Source organism: Schistocerca piceifrons, chromosome 2 (assembly GCF_021461385.2).
Source record: "Schistocerca piceifrons isolate TAMUIC-IGC-003096 chromosome 2, iqSchPice1.1, whole genome shotgun sequence".
Lineage (NCBI taxonomy): Eukaryota > Metazoa > Arthropoda > Insecta > Orthoptera > Acrididae > Schistocerca > Schistocerca piceifrons.
In genome coordinates, this window is record NC_060139.1 from 798,765,450 (window position 1) to 798,786,606 (window position 21,157).

General features: G+C 43.1%; 1 protein-coding gene across 1 annotated transcript in view; it reads right to left on the reverse strand.

Annotated features, from left to right (window-relative positions):
• Window positions 1-20,533: 20,533 nt before the first annotated feature.
• LOC124775865 overlaps window positions 20,534-21,157 on the reverse strand; it is a 748,131-nt gene continuing 747,507 nt past the window's right edge. The window contains exon 35 of the mRNA XM_047250699.1: window positions 20,534-20,755. Coding sequence (XP_047106655.1) covers window positions 20,534-20,755 — 222 coding nt within the window. The remainder of the gene's footprint in view (window positions 20,756-21,157) is intronic.

The window sequence follows — 21,157 nt, forward strand, 5'->3', positions numbered from 1 at the left end:
GGGACTAATGGCCTCAGATGTTAAGTCCCATAGTGCTCAGAGCCATTTGAACCATTTGAATATATACAGATGTCAGCATTTGAGAGAGGACGTATAGTTAGGTTCAGAGAATCTGATTTGATTAATCAACGAATCGCCCGACATTTGGATAGGAGATATTTCACTGCTCGACGATGTTGGCGGGAATGGGTGAACCATGTCGAAACACAGTGTCAAGAAAAAAGCGGTCGTCCTAGACAGACGACAGAACTTGAGCACCATGCAATCATCAGCACTGAGAACCCAGATTTCATGATTATCATCGATCCGACGTGCAACTGGAGCTTTATTGATCGCAAGGACCATTAATAGGCGGCTGATAGGAGAGGAGCTCATGGCACCCCCTGCGCCGGCTACCTTTCACCTCTGCACGGCAACAAGCCTTTTAGCACTGGTGACGGGGACATTCGCCCTGGAATCTCATTGACTGGAGCAGAACTGTCTTCATTGACGAGTGTCGCTTCGAATTGAGCCACGATGTCCAGCGAAGACATGTCTGGAGACTCCCTAGACAGCGGTGGGGCACCAGCCTAACTGTTACCAGCATTACAGTCCGACCGCCAGGAGAGATGGTCTGGGGTGGCATTTCATTTCACACCAGGACCCCTTTCTCATCCGCGGCACCCGTACAGGGCAGCAGTACGTCGACGATATTCAGCGCCCCGTTTTGTTGCCCTTCATGACAAGACTTGCTGGACTCTCAATTCAGCAAGGTAATGCACATCCACACGCGCGAGAGTTTCTGCTGCTTTTCTTTGTGCTTGCATGTACTTCGGGCCGTTATGCAGGCATTTATCCGGCTTGACATTAACTGACAGAGTGTTGGATATCCTTCTGAGGGTCATCATGCCGGATTCTTTCCAACTGGCCTGTTAAATAGCTTAAATACTCAGTAAGGTGTTCGTAACGGCATCTTCGTCGTAGTAAATTACTCGACAGACGTGCCTACTAGTTCATCTGACGTTTAATATACATTAACGGAAAAAAAATCGCAACACCACGTTATTGACTACCTCACTTTATGAAGCTTTTTCTCTTGTATAAATCGCCCAAATTTTCTGAAATTGTAATCATCCGTGTATGTACATCACATATACTGATTTCAAATGTTTCAACACCGAGAAGGAATTGTGCCAGATAACGAAAGTTGGCAGGTGTGTTACTGCATCTGAAAGACGAACGTCAATTCAAGTTTCACGCCAGTAGCTTGAGTGGCATTTGCAGCACCCCTATGAGGATGGAAATCAGGTTTGCTTTAAATACGTGCTGTAATGGTCGTGCTCGTTAGTTACATTTGAGACTAGGCGTGGTGAGTCGATGTTAGTGAGGAATACCTTTAAGACCAGGTCGTGTAATATGGCTACGAGAGGCTGGATGTTCCTTATGTAAAAATGCAAAAAGACATGGCGGAAATGCATCCACTGTACATGATTGCTAACAGTGGTGGTTTCGTGGATGCACGGACGCAAGAAGACAAGGTTCTGGGCGGCCACGTACCATTACCGAGAGGGATGACCATGGTGTTCGTCATATTGTTCTGCATCTGCAGCAGCAATCTGAGCACCAATTGGCACCGCAGTGACACAAAAAACTGTTACAAATCGGTTACTTTTTTGTGGACTGGCAAGGCAGCCAATCCACGAGGACGGGAGGCCGAAGGGCACGCGTTTAGCTCACGCAGGCTGGCTTGAGTTCTGGAACAGTTCAAGGTCTTATAGTAGTAAAAATAGTACGTAGCTTCTGGAATACTTAACTTTAATCCATAATTGGTGAACATCGGTCTGACGGTACATGCATCACAAGACAAATAGCAAATGATAATCGCGCCTTGCTAGGTCGTAGCAAATGACGTAGCTGAAGGCTATGCTAACTATCGTCTCGGCAAATGAGAGCGTAATTTGTCAGTGAACCATCGCTAACAAAGTCGGCTGCACAACTGGGGCGAGTGCTAGGAAGTCTCTCTAGACCGGCCGTGTGGCGGCGCTCGGTCTGCAATCACTGACAGTGGCGACACGCGGGTCCGACGTATACTAACGGACCGCGGCCGATTTAAAGGCTACCACCTAGCAAGTGTGGTGTCTGGCGGTGACACCACATACTTCAATGACAGCTCCGAGCCAGACTCCGTGTAGCATGCATTCCAATAACCCCAATATACCGCCATTTGTGACTTCAGTGATGTCAAGCGAGAGCTCATTGGAGGGCATGATGGAGGTTTGTTGTGATTTCTGACGAAAACAGGTTCTGCCTCGGTGTCAGTAATGGACGTGTGTTGGTTAGAAGGAGGACTGTTGAGGGTTTGCAACCGACCTGTCTGCTTGAAGGCGCAGTGAACCAGCGCCTGGAGTTACGGTATGAGGTACGTTGTATGACAGCAAGGACACTCTCGTCGTTATTCCACACACCCTGATTGCAAATCTGTCAGTCAGTCTGGTGAAAAATGGTTCAAATGGCTCTGAGCACTATGGGACTTAACATATGTGGTCATCAGTCCCGTAGAACTCAGAACTACTTAAACCTAACTAACCTAAGGACATCACATACATTCATGCCCGAGGCAGGATTCGAACCTGCGACCGTAGCGGTCGCGCGTTTCCAGACGGACCGCTCGGTCACTACGGCCGGCTAGACGGAGCTGTAGAGGGTAAAAACTGTAGAGGAAGACAGTGACTGGAATACATCCGGCAGATAATTTAGGAAGTGGGTTGGAAGTGCTAATTTGAGATGAAGAGATTGGCACACGAGAGGAATTCGTGGAGGGCTGCATTAAACCAGTTAGAAGACTAATCACCAAAAAAAGAAAACAAAAGAAATGTAAACGCTGGTCCCATCGGCGGAATCGGGCGATGCGGCGGACTGGACGTCGCTTTGTGCCGTGCCTATTGCATCACCGGGCAGCAACGTTGAAGAGGTATGGAGGGCACATCATCATCGTTAATATCGGGCTATGAAACCCTCCCACGGCTACTCCTTCAAATACTTCCTCGGTTGCCTCACGAGACTGAGTGGACAGTGACTCAGGCCCCTCTCGGGAGGAAAACGCTGGCATTACTGGCGATCGAACTTCGCACGGCTCTCAGACACGGTCCGCTCAGCCGTAGTGGGCTAGCTTGCTGACTCACGCAGCATATTTCTGTCTCGCAATCAGCGACACTGCCGTAGCGGACGCTTGGGGCAACCGCGGCAGCACGTACTGACAACAGCGGTAATGACGGCCGTGTTACACAGCAGCGGAACAGTTGCCTCAGCGTGGAACGTTGCAGAAAGTCCAGTGTCTGGATTTCCGGCTGAGCAAAAATGGACTTTTGTAACACCTCGTTAGCTGAGTCACGATGTCCTCTTGTCTGCTTCTTAGACGTTTTGACGTACGGCTGTTTGAGGAGTGATTTGGTTTATCTGTGCGTTGTTCCTTACGAAGTAAATGACCTGTTTCTCGGCAGTGCATTATTTTATGAAGTGTCCTTCATATTAGTCTCTTGAAAAGGAGTGTAAATATCGAAAATTAAGTTTTGCCTGGATCTTAAATTTTCATACCTCGCACACTGAACTTGGGAGATCTACGCGCGCAAAGAGTTGTGCTAGTTAAGAGAAGTAAACGGCATATTTTTCTGAATCAGTTACGTTTGTAGTACGTGACCATTTTATTTAATTTTTTTGTGTCTGTGTGAGTTCACAATATCTGCGATGTGCGTGATTATGGCGTGGCGTACGTGTGCCGCGCTTAGTATTCGCTACGACAAGTACTTCACGAAGAAAGCTTGAAAAGTTATCAGGGCGCGCGCTAAGGTCATCTGTATTGTAAAACGCCAGAATAAAAGTAAACGGAAAGTAATGGAATACTCGCTCATCGAAGCAGTATATTGCAAAGACGTTTGATATGATGCGACGTTTCCGCATTTGCTTTTTTAATTCAAACAGAAGACAGCTGAATGCTGATGTTCACTCACGTGTCGAGGACAATCACTTGCTGAAAAACGGTAATATGAACGTTTTTGTAACAATCGGCGATTATGACTAGATGAAAAGTTTTCACAGTAATCGTGCCATGGCTTTCAATTGACACTGTGTCAGCCCTTAGTTTTTTTTTTCTTTTAACCACATGCGAAACCCACCGCCTTGACAACTAAGGTGGGTTGTTAGTTTACTGAGTTCAGTATATATGCAGCAAGTCATGGCCTCTTAGCCGTTGCGGCCACTCGCAAATGGTTTGTGTGCGAGTAACTGCACCGTTTCCGTCCCTAGCCACGAGGAGGCGAACCAGATCTGCGCTATCACAAGCTGCATGCGTGGTGTGGTGTTACATTTACAAAGTATTACCATGTTAATAAAATTTAGTAACAGTATAAAAATAAATAAAATATAAAGGAAATAAGAACATAGTGAGTTAGAAAGAAACAATATCACTTTACACGAAGAAAGAGAGAAATAAGAACATAGTGATTTAAAAAGAAAAACGATATTACTTTACACGAATAAAGAATATACATTTGGTGACTGTTGCTTATAGTTGCTTGCCGTTGTAGCTTAGAAGCTTAATTAAGTACAAATAAACATTTCTAACACAGACAGACAGCTTCGTCTACTTCAATAAGGGGCACAAGCACTACAGTATTATGATTGGTCTACATTGGTCTACATACACCCTTGTCTTATATAGTACTGTTTTAAACATTTTAAATAATATTTAATAATTTACTCGTACTGGCATTAACCAAAGCCTGTCACACTCACTCACGACTGATAAACTAAAACATGTGAACATAAAGATATATAAATTTTGAAATAACACCCGTAACAGCGGGCACAGGCCCTTCAAATGTAACTACTTTGGGATTGTAGTTATTGCACACATTGTCTAAAGTATTTGCACTCCCTTCCTATATTGGAGCGTCAGCCATCAGCTACTAGTGTAGTATAATTGCCAAGGGAGTAAAAGGTACTAACCCTTACGGGTTATGATACAGTCGAATAAAACTAAACTAATAAAATAAGACGAGCTCTGCGTCCAGGCCGTGAAGGCCCAAAGGATGTCTACCGACCGCCGTGCCATCCTCTGCCTTGGGCATCACGCGGATGCGGTATGAAGGGCCATGCCGTCGACGGACCATGCCGTTTGGTAGACTCTGCAGACCGTGGAGCCACTACTATTCCGTCAAATAGTTCCTCAATTAGCATCACGAGGCTGAGTGTACCCAATAGCAGTCCTCCCACCAAGGAAATATATCTGGTAGTATCAGGATTCGAACCCGTGTCTCCCAAGTGGCAGCGATCTATGCTGACAACTCAGCTATGGAGCCGGGCAAACTAATATTGTAACACATAATTTATTTCAAAAGTATGTCAAGGACTTTCACCCAGCGTGGTGATAAATATTTATATTTTTAATCATTTCGTCGAAGTATCATTGCTTTACATTGAAAATGAAAAAAAAAAAAAAACTGAATTCACAGTAGAAGAAAACTAATCACCTCTGCATCATGCGGAATAGTAACATACCAAAAATTTCGAAAAAAAAAATTTAAGCGCCTTTCAGTTTCCTAGAAGGTTTAGAAGAGAAATACCGATAAAAATAAAGAATAATTTCTTATTTCATCTGTTTTCTGTGAAACTATGCTAACTTTAACGCGAACGTTACAGTATAAAAGAAATGATTTTGTGTATTTCTGTATTAGTTATCAGAGGGCTATAGAACATGACGGAGACATATTTTAAATGTCGATGCAAAGACAACAGATTTTTTTCTATATTGTGTACATTCGAATATAGTGTTAAATGTCATTCACCGCAAAGGGACTTAAGCCGGCCGTTGTGGACGAGCGGTCCTAGGCGCTTCAGTCCCGAACCGTGCTGCTGCTACGGTCGCAGGTTCGGATCTTGCCTCGGGCATGAATGTGTGTGCTTTCCTTGGTTAGTTAGGTTTAAGTAGTTCTAAGTTCTAGGGGACTGATGACCTCAGATGTTAATTCCCATAGTTCTCAGAGCCATTTGAACCATTTGAAAGGGACTTAGATCAAGGAATAACTTGTATGAACTTAGTAGTTTTCAAAAACCATTTATAATGGATCAAATCAGTAGTTGAATTATTTGAGATGCTGGAATCTAGACAAATACAGATGTACGTACAGATGATATGTGACTGGAAATCTCATCAACTCATCCGCATTACTGAGCTCGCAGTATTTAGGAGCACATTGCGGAAAATGCCCAGTATGTTGACCAACGAACTCTGCAGTTTTTTGAGCATTTCGGCGGAGAATATTGTTGGAATATGGTGTCGATAAGTAATTGGCTACCCTGGAGAGCAACATCAACATCATACTCAGCAAGCCACCTAATGGTATATTGCGGAGGGTACTTCTGATATCATTATCTGATTCTCACCCTCCAGCTCCCCTTTCCCCCCCCCCCCCCTCCCCTGCCACTTCCATTCATTCTCTACCCCAGTTACGAATGGCGCGAGGGAAGAATGACTGTCGGTACAACTCTGTATTGGCTCTAATTTCTCGAACTTCCTCGTCGTGATCATTTTGTGAGATGTATGCGGGAGGGAGAAATATGTTATTCGACCCCCCCCCCCCCCTCCCCCGGAACGGAAATTGCTCTCTCGAAACTACTTTAGTAAACCTCTTTGCGGTGCCCAACACCTTTCTTGCAGCGTCCATCACTGCAGTTAGTTGAGCATCTATGCAACGCTCTCGTGCTGTCTAAATGAACCGGTGACGGAACGTGTCGCTATTCTCTGTCTCTACCCGGAAAGTGTCCAAGAGTGATGTCAATATTGAAGAACTGGTCGAAGAAGCGCCTTCCTTAATATACTTCCTACGAATCTCAGTCAGGTATCTGCTTTTCCTACTATTTCTTTTATATGCTCATTTCACTTAAGGTCGCTCTGGATAGTTACTCCCAGATATTTTTCGCAGGTAGTATTTCTAGCAATTTGACATCAGTAGTGTAACTGTACAGTAGTAGATTTATTTTCTTATGTATGTGCAGTATGTTACATTTATTTACATTGAGGGCGAACTGCCAGAAACTGCATCATTCATCAATTCTCTGCAAGTCATTTTGCAAGTCTATGCTGTCTTCTGGGGTTGCTCATTAATTATAGGCAACCACATCATCTGCGAAGCAGGGGAAAAATTATTTGCTTGAGTGGATGTGAAAACAGATACTCTAAAGTAAGGCTTATTATCGGTTTGAAAAAGGTTCCTGATTGAAGGCCAGAGGAAACGAGGCATATTTGGAACAACATATAGAGGACAGCAGACTGGCAATAACTGGCTAGGAACTAGGAAAAAAATTGCCACAAAAGAGACTCGAATATTGCAAGGAACACTCGTATCGAAAAGAAAGGCGTGTGCAGAAACAAAGCCTCTTATAATCTCAGTTATGCAAATGCGGTGTAAATAACATGCGCTGTCGTCGTAATGTACTGATTAACACTTGTTCGATGGCAGCCACTCCCCCAGCTATGACTCCTCTGATTTATGTTACTGATTATAAAGTGTTGACAGCTTACTTTTAAACTGTCCATATTGCAGACATAGTTATCTACCAGTCGTATACACGTCCTATAGTTCTTACACAGACAATAGTCACCGTGTGGAAAGTTTGTAGGCTCAGCGAAGTTTTACGCTGCGAAGTGCGGTTTGTAGCCTCACACGTTTAGAATGTGTTTGTCGGTTTCCTCAGTAAACACTCGTGTTGGAAGCCTTTCAAGTTAAGTTAAACTCTTCTAAAGAAAGTGTGAAGAGCAAACAGAAGTCAAGATGTAGTGAAAAGGAGGAGGAAAGCTTGAAACTAAGTAAAGTCTACATATAACGTGGATGCTGTAAGGTACAAGAATGATTATCGACAAAGAAACGACACATTTCAGAAAGTTGTCACCTGTGGTTAGATTACTTTTTCGCTATATGGATATTAGTTGGTCACGAAAGCACATGGTAGAATTGAGTTAAAAAAAAAAAACTGCTGGAGGTTTGACGGCAATTGAGAGTTAACTGAAAATATTTGAAAAGATCGGATACACCACCTAAGTCCCTCATAAATGCTTACTTACCCATTAAAGAAAATGGAGGACCAGACATGAATAAGGTTTCCTTTTAAGTAGACCCTAGCAGATATTATACTGATCTACATAGCTACAAAGAGCACTTCCCGTGTTTGAGAGCTTCGGCGACTCTTTATAGCAACAAATGCCACATCCCACATTAATGGTAAGTGGACAATATCGCATATCAGACGTGAGATTCAAAATTTCCAATGTGTTACACATGTTATCTCATGCCAAGATGATTGCCAACAAGAGTAGCGTAACTGTTAGAAGAGAGTACATGTTCCTACTTTTCTGCAGACACAGTTATAACGCGGTGCGGAAACAGGTGCTCATAGTGTGCGTCTGACATGGCACACCAACTGGAAACGTATTGGAAATTTGAAGCACGAGGAACAGTTCATATTTGGTGGGCCAAACGTCTAAATGGCACGCAGATTCGCCATGAAATTCTGGCTGTATCCGGGAGTAGACTACATTCCGTTACAAATACTAATAACCTTGGGAGAGCTGTCCATGACAACTCTCGTCCATGTGGTAAGCAAGATGTTTGAAACAGGTGAAATACCCTCAGATTTCAAGAAGAACATAATAATTCCAATTCCAAGGAAAGTAGGTGCTGACAACTGATACCGGGCAATCTGTTTAATAAGTAGTGGTTGCAAAATAATAACACGAATTCTTTACAGAAGAATGGAAAAACTGGTAGAAGCCGACCTCGGGGAAGATCAGTTTGGATTCCGGAGAAATGTAGGAACAAGCAAGGCAATACTGACCCTACGACTTCTCATAGAAGATGGGCAAAGGAAAGGCAAACCTACGTTTATAGCATTTGGAGACTTAGAGAAAGCTTTTGACAATGTTGACTGGAATACTTTCTTTCAAATTCTAAAGGTGGCAGGGGTAAAATACAGGGAGCGAAATGTTATTTACAATTTGTGCAAAAACCAGACAGCAATAATAAGTCGAGGGGCATAAAGAGAAGCAGTGGTTGGGAAGGGAGTGAGACAGGATTGTAGCCTATCGCCGATGTTATTTAATCTGTATATTGAGCAAGCAGTAAAGGAAACAAAAGAAAAATTCGGAGTAGGAACTAAAGTCCAAGGAGAAGAAATAAAAACTTTGATGTTTGCCGATGATATTGTAATTCTGTCAAAGGCAGCAAAGGACTTGGAAGAGCAGCTGAACGGAATGAACAGTGTCTTCAAAGGAAGATATAAGATGAACATAAAGAAAAAGCAAAACGAGGATAATGGAACGTAGTCGAATTAAATCAGGTGATGCTGTGGGATTAGATTAGGAAATGAGACACTTAATGTAGTAAATGAGTTTTGCTATATGGGAAGCAAAATGATTGATGATGGCCGAAGTAGGGACGATATAAAACATAGGGTAGCAATGAAGAGAAATTTGTTAACATAGAATGTAGATTCAAGGGTCAGGAAGTCCTTTCTGAAAGTATCTGTAGGGAGTGTAGCGATGTATGAAAGTGAAACAAGGACGATAAACAGTTTAGACAAGAAGAGAATAGAAGCTTTTGAAATGTGCTGCTACAGACGAATACTGAAGATTAGATGGGTAGAGCACAAAACTAATGAGGAGGTACTGTACAGAATTGGGGAGAAGAGAAATTTGTGGTACAGCCTGACTAGAAGAAGGGATCGGTTAGCAGGACACAAGCTGAGGCATCAAGGGCTCACCAGATTACTACTGCATGGAAGAGTGAGGGGTAGAAATGGTAGACAGAGACCAAGGGCTGAATACAGTAAGCAGGTTCAGAAGGATGTAGGTTGCTGTAGTTACTCGGAGATGAACAGGCTTGCACAGTATAGAGTAGGATGGAGAGCTGCTTCAAACCAGTCTTTGGACTGAAGACGACAACATATGTACCATAAGAAATTTTTGCGTCCAGCTGCCGGCCGGGATGGCCGAGCGGTTCTAGGCGCTACGGTCTGGAAACGCGCCACCGCTACGGTCGCAGGTTCGAATCCTGCCTCGGACATGGATGTGTGTGATGTCCTTAGGTTAATTAGGTTTAAGTTCTAGGGGACTGATTACCTCAAAAGTTAAGTCCCATAATGCTCAGAGCCATTTGAACCATTTGATTTTGCGTCCAGCCGCACTGAAATGGTGCCAACAATTTGACCAAGGCCGCATGACGTAGGCGACGATGATGAGGAAGTCCATTTTTTCGGCTAGCTGAAAGAACATGTGGGAAGAAACAAATTCTCCAGCGATGAGGACGATCACACAGCTGTTTTCAGATGGCTCCGTGACCATATAGCGTATTTATATTTTCGAGGAATTGGATGATTGGTAGAAATATACGACCATTGTTCACAAGGCTTGGTGACTATGTTGAAAAATAATGTCATGGACCGGTGTCACTCTGACGAGTACTGCAGCATTCAGTAAAAGTAACTTTGCCTGTCACAATAATGTGTAACTTAGTTTTTGAAGTCCCCTCATAGAGCCATTCGATTGCACAGAACTTAATGTAGCGTGATTTCACTGTATTCCGACGCGCGACAAATACAGCGGGACAAAGTAAGGAAAGAATTGCGGCTCTTTGAAATTATGCACATTGGAAGTTTAAGATTCGACAATGACACAGAACAGTGATATTTTCCAACCCCCCCCCCCCCTCCCCCCGCATTTTACATGTAGAATACGACTCTAAATTACTTGTTCTCATATGTATTATGGTTGTGTGACATTCTTATTAGACAGGCTATTTCATGTTCCTTTCCATCACAGTGCTGTGTGAAATTTAACATGCTGTAATCATAACAATTTTTTTATGTAGCTTGGTGATGCCCAAGGGGGCGAAATTAGTTAATAGATAAATCATGAATCAAATCATTCAAAGATAGGAGAAGAGCCCACGCGGGAAAATCACTCAATTTAAGCTGTGGACCCAAAAATACAAAACACTACTCGTGTCAGTGACTTCGGGTTCTCTGCTCGTTAGTTAAGTGGCCGAAACAACCTCTCGGGGTGTGGAGTTACTTGTTTAGGAAAACAAAGTGACCTCACTCAAAGTGCTGTTTCGATTTCATTTTACGTCTTTATATTTTCCAGTCTTTGCCACATCAGTTTTACTTTTTGTATCCCCGCGTTTCAATTGGGTACGGTTTGAAAACGTAAAACTGATCAATGAACAACTGACAAGCAACACTCATAAAAACAACTATATTACTTACTAAAGCGGAGAAGCTACAATAAGATAACTACAAGAATTCAATTATATTTTCAAATAAATAGTTTCGCTCGTCTCAAAAGACCATTCTAAGGTTCAGGCAGTGTACAGTTATACAAAGCGTTGTCAGATAACGAATGTTCCTCTGGTAAAGTACATGGACCTAAGGATGGTCGTTTAAGACGATCGAAACCTGTTGTAGAAAAACTTAGTTGTGATGGTGATGGGAAAATAAAACTCATTATAAGAATCATAGCAGTAACGGTCGTCTCCAGAAACAAAGGTCATTTCCACACGATAAAAATGACTTACTTTATGGATATAAGTTTAATAATAATAATAATAATAATAATAACAGTAGTAATAACGAAATACACGAAGAATGCATAATAATAAAAATTACCGTTAACCATGAACTTATAATTTGAATTAACCGTCAGATGAAAGAAAAATACAAGTGTCTACCACCTACTTCAAAAGCTGTTAGATACCATCTTTCAGAATTACACTTTGGCTTCTAGACTGACGAAGCATAATAACATAATCACACGGATCTTTAAATCAGCGCCTCGATAATACGATGTATGGATAGGAGGCCGGTGAATGAAGCAGTGTAAACTGGATGTAATAGGTTACACAGACATTACAGCAACTGAAACTTCCCCTCTGCCCCTCTGCCCGCCGGTGTTAAAGTCGACTGACGTGGTGTCACTGGAGATGATTTCTCAGGTTCTGTGCACCCAAATTGCGTGAAAATATAATCAAATGTCAGTTCTAGTATAAGATATTTGTCCAATGAATACCCGTTTATCATCTGAATTTCTTCTTGGTGTAGCAATTTTAATGGCCAGTAGTGTATGTTGCATTGTCAGAAAAATCTAAATAACGCTCGCCAGTGCCACTTTGATCCCTCCAGAGGGGGTTAAAGTTCTCACTACTGCAAAACCAATCATCAAAAGCCTCTTTGCTACCTAACTATTTTCCAGTATGGTTCCAGACTCCGACCTCTGGACTGGACTGTATTCAACATTAACGGTTCAGTTTACGGTCTCTATGGCGCTGCAGTCATGGACTGTGCGGCTCGTCCCGGCGGAGGTTCGAGTCCTCCCTCGGGCATGGGTGTGTGTCTTTGTCCTTAGGATAATTTAGGTTAAGTAGTGTGTAACCTTAGGGACTGATGACCTTAGCAGTTAAGTCTCATAAGATTTCACACACATTTGAAGATTTTTTGAGTTTACGGTCTCCGATCGGCTGCTGTAGCAACTCTCGCCGATATTCACCACAAAACAGAAACAAGGGCTTAAATGAACAGCGAAAAAATCGCACAAAAACAGCAAGCTCAAATTTGCACAGAAACAAACGAAATTTATTGGTATGAGTTAACCCCAGCCAAGTCTGTCACTTTTATCCAACTAGACTTCCTGCTAGCTAATGTCTCCGCGCTCTGCTCCGAGGTCTCCCTTTTCACATAATCATCGAAACTCACTGACCCGCAACACTCGCCGAGAAGAAACAGGAAGATGCCAGAGAAGATAATCCCCTCGGCGCCCAGGAACACATTTCGGATTCTCAGTCTTCCGCACTGCACTCAGTAACTTGGTTTATCACAAAGGATTACCTACTCGCGACTTCAGAAACACACGACGAAAACGCCATCACCGCCCCAGAGGGTATACAACTTCTCCAATCCACAGGGACTCCTGGTTCGATATCGCGAGCTCCAAACCACTCCACGAAATCATTTTAACATATAGGCTCTTCGACCAGGTGGGAACAGGAACAGAATATAGGCCTTCTCATTGGAAATTTCCTGTTCTATACAACTTCTTCCTCATGGTAGCACATTAAAAACATTTCTGCATCAGCTGATGTACACGCAAATGGTCACAAGAATCAGTCGCCTTTGAGGTGAAACTCGTCGTCTCCCGACCACAACCCATTTAGGAAGATTAGGGACAACCATCCCAACAACTATAGTCTGGAGAAAGCCTCCTTTCTCCAGAAACCGACCAAGTCATAAACAGTGGCAACAGTATGAGCACGTAAGTGCTGCTAGGAAATTTCACGCTACAAATTCCGATGTGCTAAGATCTATCTGCGCCCCGCACACTACTACAGTTTCAGTATACATGAGGCCGTCACTGTGGACACAGTGGTAACAGTCGAAAGGGGGGGGGGGGGGGCAGCTATACATAAATAAGAACGAAATCTTCATAAGCTCACCAAGGACACTTCCCTTGGTTGGACTTTGTTTAACTGAAAAGAGTGATACGACGGATAATCAAATATTATAGTGTTATTTTCTACGTTTGGATGGTTCAAATGGTTCAAATGGCTTTGAACACTATGGGACTTAACATCTATGGTCATCAGTCCCCTAGAACTTAGAACTACTTAAACCTAACTAACCTAAGGGCAGCACACAACACCCAGCCATCACGAGGCAGAGAAAATCCCTGACCCCGCCGGGAATCGAACCCGGGAATCCGGGCGTGGGAAGCGAGAACGCTACCGCACGACCACGAGATGCGGGCCTTCTACGTTTGGAACCGAATAGTGTACAACCCACTACTTAAATTTCGTTGCCGTCTTTTTCCCTTGGAAGTCTACAGATTTCTCTGATGTGAAGAACAACAAAGCATTTGTAAGAAAACAACCGATTCTTTAAGCCCGTAAAATAATGAGCCATCAGCGTTTTACTACTGGAAATTCCATTGTACAGTGTTATCAGGCCCCGCAGTCGGGGTGAACTGATCAGCACTTCCTCAGATTTCGTCCTGGCGAGGGCTTACGTCAATCCTGATAAGGGCGCTAGATATGAACTGGTCTCTTGTTGTTGCAAAAATTTTTTTTATATTGACGCGTTTCGGGCGCAACCCACCTTTAGAACTTCAGATGGAGAGAGGTCCAGAAAAATGTAGACAGTCTTCGATAACAGTATTTATGGAACAAAATGATATACCGTTACATTTCTTGCACAGGGGAAAGATTATTTTGTGTGTTCAAAATGACCCCAACTGGCTGCAAACAACGTCTATGGCTCTGAACTGTTGACCGAAATACAACAGTCAGTGTTCCCGGTGTGATAGCCACACAGGACGCCGCGATGGTTTCTTACAGCTCGTTCCATGTGGTTGGCTTCTTAGGATAAACTTCATTTTTCAAGGCCCGCCTAGGTAGAAGTCAAGAGGTGTAAGGTCAGCTCCTCTTTGACCTGTCCATCGTCTAGGTAGATTCTCATCCAAGTGGCTCTGACATCTCTGTGATAGCGCCATCTTGTTTTAGGTAAAATCTTTCATTTCCAAACGCCTCTGGGATAGCAGGTAAAATCGATGTTTGTAGCATATAAAGATACACGTCACCAGGTACGATACATTCAGAGAAGAATGGGGCAATCAATCCAAGCAATGACAAACCACCCCACAAATTAACACTCGGTGAATTAACATGTTTGTCCACGTAAACGTGACACAGTTGTGGTCGTTACACAATAACGTTGAGATTTAATTGCATCTCGTCAGATTAGATAGCCATCTCTGCAAACCGCTCATCCTCACGAAAAATACCTTCAAACCAGTTGCAGTACTCCGCGCTGCGAGCCCGGTCGTCCTCATCATAACGTGCAGCGATCTCGGAATGTATCACTTTCCACTTTGCAGCCGTCAGAATTCGTCGTACGCTTGATCGGCTTACGTCGCTTTCAAGTGCACCCTGCTTCACAAATTTTGAGGTGACCTAAAAAATGGTTCATGTGGCGCTAAGCACTATGGGACTTAACATCTGAGGTCATCAGTCCCCCAGACTTAGAACTCTCCTCCCGTACGGGCCACGAAGGCCTATAGGTACCGACTGGCCGCCGTGTCATCCGCAGCCCAAGGCGTCACTGGATGCGGTTATGGAGGGGCATGTGGTCAGCACACCGCTCTCCCGGCCGTATGTCAGTTTCCGAGACCGGAGCAGCTACTTCTCAATCAAGTAACTCCCCAGTTTGCCTCACAAGGACTCAAGGGCTGAGTGCACTCCGCTTGCCAACAGCGCTCGGCAGACTGGATGGTCACCCATCCAATTGCTAGCCCAGTCCGACAGCCCTTAACTTCAGTGATCTGACGGGAACCGGTGTTACTAGTGCGGCAAGGCCGTTTGCTAGACTTAGAACTACTTAAACCTAACTAATCTAAGGACATCACACACGTCCATACCCGAGGCAGGATTCGAACCTGCGACCGTAGCAGCAGCGGAGTTCCAGTCTGAAGCGCCTAGAACCGCTTGGTCACAGCGGCCGGGTGAGGTGACCTAGTAAAATGTTGCAACACAGCAGCTCTGGAAGCTGGACTGGCTGATGTTTTTGGTTGGCCAGGCCTTTCCTTATCCGCAGCCTGAACAGTAACGTCGGCTTCAAATTTATCCCGAATACGATAAATTATTGTACCTGCTCTGTGCTATACACATTACACCATTGCGATTGTACCTCCATCATGTTTTCATACTTTCAGTACCTGTTCAATACGGCCTCGTGTTGCTGTAACGACGATATTACTTAATAATAAATGAAAAGCACCAGTTTGCTTTTGTTCTACAATATTATTTTTATTGCTAACCGGTTTTCGGCTTACAAGCCCATCTTCAGGCATTTACTGAGTATTATCACCAAAGAAGTTAAATGTTAGCAGACAACACTGGAAGAGAAGTAACACATCTAGAGTGAAGTAGAAACATACAGTGAGTAGCATCTTTGCAATGAAATAGTAAAAACTGAACAGTACATAAATAACAATGGAGTTGACAGGAAAACCTTTAGCACAATATAAGAATAACATGCCGACATAACGGTATCTATTGATAAACAAAACTATTGAAATAAGATAAACTTAGTACTAGGCAAGGCTACATCAAGAGGTATGAAACATGGAGAGTGATACACAACCAATTAAAAAAGAAGAGACAGATGTCAATGTAAATACAGAATACACGAAGAACTTAAGCTATATCAATACGATAAATAGAAATTAATAAATGCAGGAAAATTGAGGTGTTTGAGGGAACCTACAGTTTGAGAGTGTGGTGGTACTGCATTTTAACATTAACTTTGTAATCAAAGCAGTGGCTGTATACCAGTTTACATTAAATAAATGAGCAAAGTAAAATATGAACAGTATTTGATGAGACAACTACAAGGGGCGTTAAACATGGACAGTAATACAAGTACAAGTTAAAAGCAAACCCTTAACTATTGAAACTACAGCATATGTGGAATACAAAGACAACTGCAACAAATAAAACAACTTAATGACTACAGGAAAATGGGAATATGTAGGAAGAGAGGGTGTGGGAAGTAATGAACAACAAAGATGATTATATGAAGTTTAGGAGAGGGGAAGTGTTGAGTTGTGTCTGGTCATTTAGGATGAGATCTGGACTGTGAGCAAGATGTTTGTTAATTTCCAGGGCTTCCAGCAGGTTGAGTTTATGGCCTTTGTTTGCTAAGTGAAGTACATGGGACACTGGCTGGTAGTTGTGACCCTCACTCAGTACATGCTCAGCAAATGCAGAGTCTGAATTCTGCAACCTCCAGCTGCGTTCATGTTCAGCCAGCCTAGTTGATATGTCTCTGCCTGACTGACCAATGTAAAATTTGTCACAATCAGAACAGGTGATTTTGTATACCGCACTGTTGGCTAATAACTGGATCTTATCTTTGCTATTAAAAACACACTGGGCTGTAGTGTTCCTGACATAGTAGGAAACCCTATACTTGCAGGATTTCAGTGCTTTGGCTATAGTCTGTGATACCTTACCTAGAAATGGTAGAGTACACCATTTCTTGCAGACAGTGGATGGGGAAGCAGGTGGGGTATAGAGGAGGGGTATAATTTTCCGTTTTTGTTTCCTGTGCAAGATGTGGTCAATAAGAACTGGATTGTAGCCACTGGCTGAGGCAATAAATTTTATTGTACCTAACTCTGCTTTAAAATCATCTCTGGACATGGGGATGGATATGAGACGGTGTACCATTGAGTGGAAAGCTGCATGTTTGTGAGCTATGGGGTGTTGTGAGCAAGAAGGTATTACTGTGTCAGTAGTTGTTGTTTTTCTGTAAATTTTGAAACAATGTGTGTGTGTGTACTGATGTCAATGGTGAGATCTAAGAAGTTTATGGATTTGTTGCCAATTTCCATAGTGAACTGGATATTTTTATGTTGACCGTTTAGGTTTTTCAAGAATGTGTTGAGTTGTCTTGTAGTACCAGTCCACATACACAGGACATCATCTACATATCTAAACCAGTATTTGATGTTTGCACTCAAAGGTTCTGTTTTTAGAAAATTTTGTTCAAAATGGTCCATAAATATTTCAGCCAACAGTGGACTAAGAGGGGAACCCATAGCTAAGCCATCTAATTGTTTATAAAGAGTGCCTTGGAACTGGAAATAGTTCTGTGCAAGGCAGGTCTGTGTGGCAAGTCTCAAGTCATTCAATTCCACAGGATTGACATTAGACTTGTGCATCAGCTCTGTCAGAATGTCTATACATTCTACTACTGGTATGTTAGAAAACAAACTGCTGACATCAAAGGATACTAATTTATCACTGTGTGAGACAGATATACCTTTTAACTTGTTTACTAGGTCCACAGAGTTTGAAATACCATGCTTTGGTTTAAATTTAGTCTTGCTCTTAATTAGGACATCAAGTTTACTGGCTAGTTTGTAAGATGGAGCAGTGAATGATGATACAACTGGACGAATAGGAATATCTTGTTTATGCAGTTTACGAAGGCTGTACATTCTAGGAGACATTGGGTTCATATTAGTTAACAGTTTTACTTCAAATTCAGAGAATATGCTTTTGCATGAAATGATTGCATATTTAACATCCTCTTTGAACAATTTAGTAGGGTCTTTAGGACAGACTTGGAAGCCTGTGGTATTCAGAAAATCATTAACTTTATCCACATAATCACATTTGTTCAAAAGCACAATGCTGTTGCTTTTATCAGATTTTGTGGCAACGATACCTTGGTGTTGTAATTTCTGTTTTAAGGACTTGAGGGTGTGAAAGTCAATAGACCGTGGGATGTTACACACGAATTTGGTTTCGTTCTTTAGTGCATTGGCAACTATATATTTTGCAGTGGTGTCTTTCGTTAAGGCATATTCAATATCAACTTTCATAACATCCAGTTGTTTTTCTGATGGAGGGTGGGGAGAAGCATATTTAAAACCTTTTTCAAGCACTTTTTGTTCCTTTGGGGACAGAACCAAGTTCGATAAGTTAATTACACGTTGCGAAAAATTTTGTTTACAGTTTGAGGTTAGAGATTCACTCACCTTCCTAATCATAGATAATTTCTTGTTCTGACGCAAAAATACGTCGTGAATAAGATCACTTAAACTTTGACGAACTTCTCGATCGAAAACATCGAACTCACACGGGTGTAACTTAGATGTGATTGCCATATGTACCACTTTTAGATGTGTACACACGTTGTCACGAACACGATACCATTTCTTCATTTCTTCCTTTATCCACGTGTATCTTGCGACGTCAACGGCTTTGTTTGCTGCGGCGGATGTTCCTCTTGACTTTATGGAGACGTATTTTGGCGTGACTTTGCGTTGCAAACACTGTTTGTTAAACCAAATGTGTTGTGTTGATTTAGCTTTTTGTCTCAGTAATCTACTATAAAAGACGGATAATTGTGCTGTTGTGGCACATTTTATCATATTAACAGAATCTTCCGTCGGTTCTTGGTAGAACAACATTATAATAATAAATGAAAAGCACCAGTTTGCTTTTGTTCTACAATATTATTTTTATTGCTAACCGGTTTTCGGCTTACAAGGCCATCTTCAGGCATTTACTGAGTATTATCACCAAAGAAGTTAAATGGTTGTGTATCACTCTCCATGTTTCATAACTCTTGATGCAGCCTTGCCTAGTACTAAGTTTATCTTATTTCAATAGTTTTGTTTATCAATAGATACCGTTATGTAGGCATGTTATTCTTATATTGTGCTAAAGGTTTCCTGTCAACTCCATTGTTATTTATGTACTGTTCAGTTTTTACTATTTCATTGCAAAGATGTTACTCACTGTATGTTTCTACTTCACTCTAGATGTGTTACTTCTCTTCCAGTGTTGTCTGCTAACATTTAACTTCTTTGGTGATAATACTCAGTAAATGCCTGAAAATGGCCTTGTAAGCCGAAAACCGGTTAGCAATAAAAATAATATTGTAGAACAAAAGCAAACTGGTGCTTTTTATTTATTATTATAATGTTGTTCTACCAAGAACCGACGGAAGATTCTGTTAATACGATATTACTTCATTTACTTTCATCTGCCAGAAAACGCGCGCCGAGATCTGTCGAGGAAACAAAGGACTACGCTGCCCCACAAAACTGAAACGATATGTCATTTTGTTCAAAAAATACTAACTATCAAAGAGCGTCTATATGTCGACGTAAGCTGTCGCTAACACACCGTTCGGCAAAGATATAGCGCGAAGATCGATAGTACGCGCTGGGTCAAGCGCGCCTATCACGAGAAAGGCCACAGACACACCAGTAAGAAACATGCCGCCAACGCCCTCTCGACAGCAATATTTAGACCGCCGCCGCTGACTGGAGGCCCTCAGGCACTAGCTCAGTCACTGACTAAATTACACTCCAGTTTGGCGTCTGTCACTTACTCACAGAGTGGGTCACAACCTACGATAGTGCATAGCGACCAGATCGAGACTAGCAGCCAGTCTCAGTTTTGTAATAGCAAGAGGCGTATTGTGGAAGAGCTTGTACGACATCACATGGACTCTATCAAAGGTAAGTAGCAGCTATCTGTTCATGCACCGTGTTAATCCACGCGTGCACTTGTGTTGGAGGAAGATGATCTCGGCCACCCATAATAACATCCTCTCCCCTGCTTCCTTGGTATAAGACACTACAGTGGCGACGAGGATACTACAGTCTAGTTTTTTGTGGACCACTTTGTAGAATAGCCTTCATACAAATTATGCATTTCTGAGCACCGATGGTGAGGATGTGCGCATGCGAATCTGTAGTTCGTATGAAGGCTATTCCATTTGATGTTCTGAAGATGGCCTGCGCCCGAGACGAGTTGACAGAAAAAAAAATATCTTTGCAACTGATCATTTAGTTTCTGGCGATCTAGTCTGCACTGATGTAAGTCCTCTGACGTTAACGTCCCGGTTGCAGGCCTCCTGTGCGGCTTCATGACACACCTTAAGGCCAGTAGCGCCGCACACAGACGGCGCTGGCGCTGTGACGGGAAGTGTAGCTGCTTACCGCCGGCTGGGGGCCCGCTAGCGCCCCGGCGTCGCCGGCTTGCGGCCCTCGGTGTCCGTGGCGGCCCTGGCTGGCGCCGTCTGCCATGACGGCCTCGTCCGCGTCCGCGGCCGCGTCGACCACTGCCGCGCGCGAGCGAGCGACCACCGGACTCGCTATCTGCCGGCCGCCATCGCCAGCTGACGTAACGCGCCCGACATAACGAGCCCCGCCGCGCCCTCTTCACAGCCATCTCCGCTCGCCCCACCCACCGGCTCATCCGTTGCCACTTACCGTTCGTCACTCCCCAGAGGACCGACCGTCAGCGTGTTCCTGTCCGCTCCGGACGGAAGCGTTGCGGGGACACCTCGCGCCCTTGAGCAGAGAAACGACTGCCTGCGCTACTCGTACATTTACATCTACCGAGTGGTTATGACTAAACTTTCCCTATTTAACACGTTATAACACGAAAACTAATTACTGCACGACTACCAAACTTGGTAGCGTTAATGTCAAGGACATGGGGAAGAGAAATGATGCAGAATCAGTCAGATAATTTATACATACGAGGTGCATTCAAGT